Below are 8,019 nucleotides of genomic sequence, written 5' to 3' on the forward strand. Positions count from 1 at the left end.
AAAAGCGACTGTAGGGGGCGTATTCGTTTAGTAGGTTCAACCAATGAAATGCTCAGTCAAAGCCCGTACTCGAATACTATTGGCTCATGTTATAGTCAGTCTTTCAAGGCAGGTAATGGACTCATTAAATTATTTGTTTAAAAACACCGAACTGTGGTGCAGAGCATGTTTACTAGTATTATCCGAAACCAGTTATCACGTGATACCAGTAAACGCTGTACATAACACGCTGAAATACTGAACTTATTATTTCCTCATTTTTAAATGAAACCGGTCAGACGTGTTTTCCTGTGAGAGAGTAAGGAAGCTCTATTTCTGGATGCCACTGACAGCGAATAACGATTATGGCTCCTTGGGGAAGTCACTTAAAAGCACCAGTCATTCAGTCAAACAGGCTAATGCTGTCTGCTTTCAGCAAGGAAACGTCTAGTAAAAGGCTATTATTTTATTGCTGAGGAAAAAAAATGCTCGCATAAAACGAAGCTTAAAAGCTGTGCCCTAACAAAACCCCTCAAATTACAAAGATTTGCAATGCATTTATAAATATATATATATATATATATATATATATATATATATATATATATATATATATATATATATATATATAAATAATCCAAACGGAGTACAATATCTGGCCCATTTATGAAAACACTACTAAATCCAAATCCTGAAACTGCATGTAATTAGCCACATGCTGTTTAATCATCTGCACAGACATTTATAGGTCTTCTTTTCAGCCATATAAAAGACTATAGTGGTGTTGTGATGATAACAAGCTTCTAAAATGCAATGCACCATTGAAAGCTCACAGCTTGTGAAAACAGGAAGTGTATGTGCAGAACAGAAACTCAGAGTGAAATAAAGCCAAAGACCCCTGCGCCCACATCCACCCACCTTAACCCCTGCCCACCAGTCATTGCAGGCCAAAGTGCACCACTCTGCCAGACAGCCGATCACCGCAGGGAAGTTACTGGAGGTGATGGGGAAAACCAAACACATGCAATGTCTAATTACAGTCCCTGAGCTAATCAAATCTAGCTGTAGAAAGAGACCTAGGACAGCCCTGCATCTGAGACTGTGGTCTAATAGTAATATTGCACTTACGATGCATAAAACACAAATTTAGCTGTTAACATAACAGTCTTACTCACCATGGCAACAGTTTCAGAGCCTCGGGATTCTGACACTATGTCTTTCATTACAAAAGATCTTTTGTTTGTTCAACCAGCAGCTTGTGTTTGAATATGGGCTGGTTTTTATGTCAAGAAAAAAACTTATTATGATATTATTTTTCTCTGTTCAAAGGCATTTTCGGTCAGGAAATAGCCAGTTTAAGCTGTAGCCAGTGTTTTGCACATCACATGCCTAACTTAACCCCGGGGTCAGTGGACTAAGATGTGCATAATCACATGGATGGACACATCTCATGTCAACTACTACAATAATATTATGCCTTTTTCTGTAAACCCAATAAATGGATTCACTGAAACATGTTAAAGGATGGTGGCCGCCACGTATCAACATATGGAAATTATTTTATTTAATAAAATATGTTTAGATTAATTATATAAGCAGTGGTGGTCAATCAACATGTTCTGTCTATAAACCGTTTAAATGAAAAATGAAACGTAACATCTTTTTACATATAATGTGTCAAAAAGCCACAAGGAGGCGCCATTTAGCTACAAAGTGTATTATGGAGTTCATCGAATTACTTATTCCCATGCTCTTACTCCATATTTTGGACTAATTGGATTCATGAATTTTCATTATAATTCATTATTTGCATTGCACATATCATTTACACAAACACTAGATAGATTAGATATTGAAGAACCAGTGATTTTCAGTGGCATTTCGTGCGTTTTTCAATGATTTAGTAATGCTTTTTTGCTACAATTTTTTTAATTATATACCAAAATATTTTTATTATAATTAAGTTTGACCAAATAGTAATATAGAAAATAAATAGTCAAATAACTGAGACTTGCATGACCAGTTATCAGAATTTTATCAGAGAAAAATTCCAAAAGATTATGAACATTTACATATAAAAATATTTTCAAACTCCAGAAATACAAACACTGAACATGTCCATTCAATAGGCTATACAAAATATTTTTAAAGAACATACACTTTTGCATGTGTAGAGAACTCTTGTAAACAACTTGTGCAAAGAGTTTCCAAATAAGCAAACACGCTTTTCTCAATATATGTTAAAAATAAATATGTTTATGTATCTTGATGCTTTCTTTAAACATTTGCTGAAATATATGGAAACTAATAACTTGCACAACCAAGTGCGTTTGAACAGTTCTTCGTCTCTTTACTAGAACTTTAATAGTTAAGCAATGTAACAATGTTTCATTCTTGAGAATCCACAAAACACAACTGTAAACCTGTAACTGTATATATATACAGTAATCAAACTAATGCAGCTAATGCAACATTAAATTTCAACCAGCCAGTTTGACTTGAAAAAGCCTAATTTAACAACGAAAAAAACAAATCTAGATCCAAATGAAACTGTTTGCCTACTTATATTCAGTTTTCACATGTCTGTCCGTCAGTCAAACGGATGATGTACCAGTTCAGGGTGACTGTTCTGCGGCGGGTAGCTGCAGGGGGAGATGGAGCTTCCGCCCGGGCTCACCGGTGGAGTCATGCCGCTCAGAGGCACCAGAGCGTTCGGATGCCGGTGGTACGGTCTGTAGGACGGGAGAAGGTGATGGTGTTGACCGTGGTAATAACTCACGGGAGAGTTAGCGTAATCGTTTGGAGACAGAGGGCGCGCGTTACCAAGCATGGGCTGCAGGTAGCTGGAGATGTGCGTCGGTGAGCTGGACTGGTGACTCCAGGAGCTGGTGCTGACGAACGGGGTTTGCCAGTAAACGGGCTCCTGTTGCAGGCAGTACGAGTCGGTGAAGTTAAATCCAGACGGTAAGGGTGGTGGTCGGTAGGCTCTCTTGACGCGCCTCCTGCGCCTGTAATTACCCTTTTCAAACATGTCGTGAAACGCAGGATCTAGCGACCAGAAGTTCCCCTTCCTCTCCCCGCCATTCTCCCGGGGAATCTTCACGAAACACTCGTTGAGGCTCAGATTGTGTCTGATGCTGTTCTGCCACCCCTTTTTGTTCTTCTCGTAGTATGGGAACTTGGATATAATGAAGCTGTAGATGTCATTCAGGGTCAGCTTCTTTTCTTCGCTTTCTCTAATGGCCATTGCGATGAGAGCCACATACGAATAAGGAGGCTTTTCGGGTGCTGGAGCGGCTCCTCCATCCCCAGCGGTACCCGGACCGTCCTCTGCTGTATCACGGGATTGCAGGTTTCCAGACTCCTCTCTGCGGTCCATGAGGTGGGCTTGAGCTGGAGGAATAAAAGCGAGATTCTCTGTAGGGCACAGCACAGGTGGAAAATTAAAAATTTCCAGGTGTGCTTCGGATTTGCTTTAGTCTCCACCTACCTGCCCTGCCTCGTGTCGGTATCCTGAAATAGAGGTCAAAAGTTCGCGAATTCAACATGAAAGAGACGCGGGAGGGTCGCAGACGTATTTTGACTGCTTGGTAAATGTTACAGTAAACATCTCTTTGATGTCGCCGGCATTAAAAACACAACGCCAACATCTATAGAATAAAAATATGATTTCTTTTTATTATTATTGTTAGTTTTGTGGATGATTGTGTAATTTAATTAAAAATATTAGATTAAATATAAAAAAGTATACTTTAACTTAGTTTATTTATGTTTATGCGCTCCGTTTTAATTGCAGGCCTATGATTCAAATAATCAAGATAGGTTAAATAATATCAGCAAATCATATAACTTCAGACACATTTAACTATAGTGCATTTAGGATATTGTGGACTGCGTATGTCTCATGAAACAAAGAGCATCTGGTTTGTAAACTAAACTTCATCTCCACCACTGCTCCGTCCAATCAAATATATGAAGTTCGCCATCAAAGGTACCGCCTTATTAAGACCTTATTTGATGAGGCGATATTCTCAACATAATGCCATTTACGTCTAGCTATGCAACATATTTATTACTTTATATCTGTTGATGTGAAGTTAATTTTTTTTAATATAGATAATTATGGGCAACCTAAAAGCGAGGCCATTTTTTAAAGTCATTTAAACGTATAGTATTTTTTCTGATAGTGATTATGGACTGGAATTAACATATATGAAATTATAGCAATATTTAGACTGAAAATTAAAGTCTTGTGGATTATAGTAGTGCGAATTCGGTTTGCATGACCTGTATGCATAGTGAGTTTAAAATGAGCAGGAATTAACATCATTTTGGTAACACTTTACAGTAAGGTCTCATTTGTTAACCTTATGCAATAACTAAAACTGACTAACAATAGGCAATACATTTGTTTCAATATTTATTAATGTTTGTTGATAATAGTTCATTGCTATTTCATGTTAGCTTGTGTCCATTAAATAATATGAACAGATACAACTTTTGTTTTAATAATGTATTAGTGAATTTTCATATTGACGAACTAAGGTTAATAGATGTTTTAGAAATATTTTAAGAACTAAGGTTAATAGATGTTTTAGAAATATTTTAATATAATTGTTAGTTCATGCATTATTATTATTATTATATACAAGTCATAGCTCCGTAGTTTACAGATGTTATCAAATGGAAATGTATTGCAAAGTGTTGCATATAATAGCATATTATATACTATTATAATACCATGTTCTGCATATTGTCACTGGATTAATCTTGAGCTCAGAGACATTGCTTTCCAATCAAGCAATCAATCAATCAATTAATGTATTTTTGGGAAATTGTTAATTTTATTTTATCATCTTTTCTGAACTTTATCAACAGGTTTGATCTACTAAAAAAATACATCTACAAAAAACTTTGTTTTTTGAAGCATGAAAATTTTTGGTCTGCTCTTTTAGTAAGTAAATTTAATTTCGCGAACGAATCAATGTAAACCGGAGCACCCATTTCACCAAAACGAAACAGAATCGTTGGAAACTTACACATAATCACCAATGTGCTGTACAAAACAATATTTTTTACTCCAACAGTACACTGACTGACAACCGAGCCAGATAACGAACGAGTAAATTGATAGTTATACAGTCACGGTTTTCGGAATCTCGGTATACACCAGTATCACCTGTGAACCCCGAGCCGAGATACGAACGCAACATTGACTCGTTCGGGCGAGTTCTCGACCGGTGGCATGCTGGTTGTTCGGATCAACCGGGTAGGGATAATGGCAAGTTCTGTTCTTCTCCGCACCGTTCTACAGTTTGAAAATAAAAAAACGGAATCACCAGAATGACTTCATTGGCGATGATTGCCCTTGATGCCCCCCTGGTTCAATAAAAATTCCGAACCGCGCTGTCAAAGGCTAACTGTTTTTGATATTTTTGGACTAATGCCCTAAACATTCATAATTGAAGATGTAAGCCTACAGAGGAAACTCTCGGATCTAAATCTAAATATCTTAAACTGTCTAGGAGGTCTTACGGGTTGGAAATACATGAGGGTGAGTATCTGAGGTACTTAGGCACTCATTGTCAGATGGCAACTGATTCCATAACCATAGAGCAGCAACTGGAAAGGCTCTGTCACCTTTCAATTTAAGTTGTGACCGTGGGACATATAAAATAACTTTATTGGCAGATCTGAGGGACTTAGGAGCTGAATTAAAAAAAAGAAAAAGATCAGAGATGTAAGATGGGGCTTGTCCATTAATGGCTTTAAAAACAATCAGCAAAAGTTTGAACTGAATTTGAAAAAAGACAGGAAGTAAAGGGAAGCTAAAATTGGAGTGATATTATCACGTGTTTTTGCACTAGTTAACAGTCTGGCCACTGCATTCTGAACCATATGCAAACATGCAGATGAAGACTGGGGAAGATCAAAATTTAAAGAATTAAAATAGTCCAGCCGTGATGTGATAAATGCATGAATAGTTTTTTTCCAAGTCTTAAAAGGAAAGTGTCGATTTAAATCTGATTCTCAATTGATAGTAGCCTTTTTAATTTGCTTTTAAAGACATTGCTCAGAGTCAAAAAAGAACACCTGATTTTGTTTTGCATGTGACTATAGATTCTTGTTTTGGAGGGACCAAAGATAATCACCTCAAGTTTTTTCATTGTTAAGCTAGAGGAAATTATTTTCCATCCAGCATTTAATATCCTCAAGACAGTCCATGAGAGGCTGCAGAGAACGTCTAGACTGAACGTACAGCTGAGGATCATCATTCAGCATAGAAATTAAATGCAATATTTCCTAATTATATTACCAAGTGGAAGAATGTACAGAGTGTAATGGCCCCAAAATGGAGCCTTGATGAACCCCACAGGAGAGAGAAACAGATGATGAGAAAAACTGGCCAATTGCTATTGATAATGTCCTGGATTTAAGATATGACTCAAACCACAGTAATGCATACCCAGTGTTCAAGACGTGACAAAAGGATCATGTCATGATGCTTTTTAAGTAACAGCTGGACAACTGCATGCTTTAAAAATGCAGGGGCAGTGCTTGAGACTAGGCAGGAATTAATAATTGCTTGAATGCTAGAACCAATTGTATCAAAAGAACCTTAAATGATGTCAGAAGGAACAACATTGTGGGGTGAAGTTGAAGAGATCAGAGAAAGACACTGCCTAAGTAGCTGCATTAACTGAACAGTCAAGCAGAGTATTAGAGTAAGAAGGAATGAGGGATGATTGAATGCCATCAATCTTTTCAATAAAAAACTTCAAAAATCTCTCACAAATATCAACAGATGGTTCTACTTCATTAGAGATGCGAGGATTCATTATTGAATTTATAGTGCTAAACAAAATTTAAGGAGTATGAGTATATTTACTGATAATATCAGAGAAGTATTTAGTAGCTCTTGCTTTTTTAGATTTCGAAAGAAACAGTAAAGATGAGCTTTTTTTTCCAGCTCCTCTTTGGTTTCTGACAAATCTGCACTGGAGTCATCCAATCATGGCTCTGATTTAAATTTTAGGGATTTGCATTTAAGCAGAGTCCAAAACATCTGAACAAGAATAATTAAAGAGAGAAATTAGATTTTCTTTGTACATTAATGTAACATATTTAAGTTTTCCTGAAAATCTATCAAATTCGCTGTGATATCACAATGATTTATGGGATGTACAGTATATATAATTGACCACAGGCTAACGTCCTTAGTCTGAATGTGTCTTAAGATAACATAAAACATTCTTACTTCAAGATGCATGTAATAACTTGCCCTTTTTTTCGGGGGGTGGGGGGATTTCCCACTCTGCCAGATTCATCTTTATGTGCATGCATTGCTAACTTAACTAGTGCCTCAGATCTTCAGTTACCTCCATTAAAATCAGCACACATCACAACACTGTAAGAGTAAATATATCATAGAAATTAGAACGAAATCATAGAAATTTATCTGAATTTGCTAGCTTCTGAATGCTAAACTTACATTTGCAAAACACATTAATGGCTTGAAATTAAATTGATTTTGCATTCTTTTCTTTATTTTTTGGAAACAAAACATTCACAACCTCGTCATTTCTTAAATAACCACCAATTTTGAGCTGTATAACGTCCTATACTGAGAGAATCCAGATTGGTATCATTCTTTCATGAGACAGACTGTCTATGCTCAGCCAGTGATGGAGAAAGATAAACTCTGGTACTCTGGAAAACTTTTTATAATTTACTTTCAGTTCCCATTGCATATTTTTCCTTACACCTTTTTAAAATGTAAATTATTGCATTGTTTTCTAATAACACAATTCAAAAGGGCAACATGCAAGAACAAGTGAATTCTTCAAGTACATCATGATATGGGAACTGCAACACAAAATGTAACTTATCGAGAAGATCAAGGAAAACCCTTCAAAACTACCTTCACTGTTGACCTGTTCAGTTAGCAACTGACTTTACAAATACATGCTCAGAATTTCTGAATATTGAAAGGTTTACATTTATGCATTTAGCAGATGCTTTTATCCAAAACGACGAGCA

At 36.5% G+C, this 8,019-nt stretch overlaps 1 protein-coding gene across 1 annotated transcript; it reads right to left on the minus strand.

The window, feature by feature from the left end:
- Positions 1–2,004: 2,004 nt before the first annotated feature.
- Positions 2,005–3,447, minus strand: LOC109065675 (forkhead box protein L2-like). Its single transcript, XM_019082675.2, has one exon. The coding sequence runs from the start codon at positions 3,356–3,358 to the stop codon at positions 2,570–2,572; it is 789 nt and encodes a 262-aa protein (XP_018938220.1). The 5' UTR covers positions 3,359–3,447; the 3' UTR covers positions 2,005–2,569.
- Between the last annotated feature and the right edge of the window lie 4,572 nt (positions 3,448–8,019).

Source organism: Cyprinus carpio, chromosome A23 (genome assembly GCF_018340385.1).
Source record: "Cyprinus carpio isolate SPL01 chromosome A23, ASM1834038v1, whole genome shotgun sequence".
Lineage (NCBI taxonomy): Eukaryota > Metazoa > Chordata > Actinopteri > Cypriniformes > Cyprinidae > Cyprinus > Cyprinus carpio.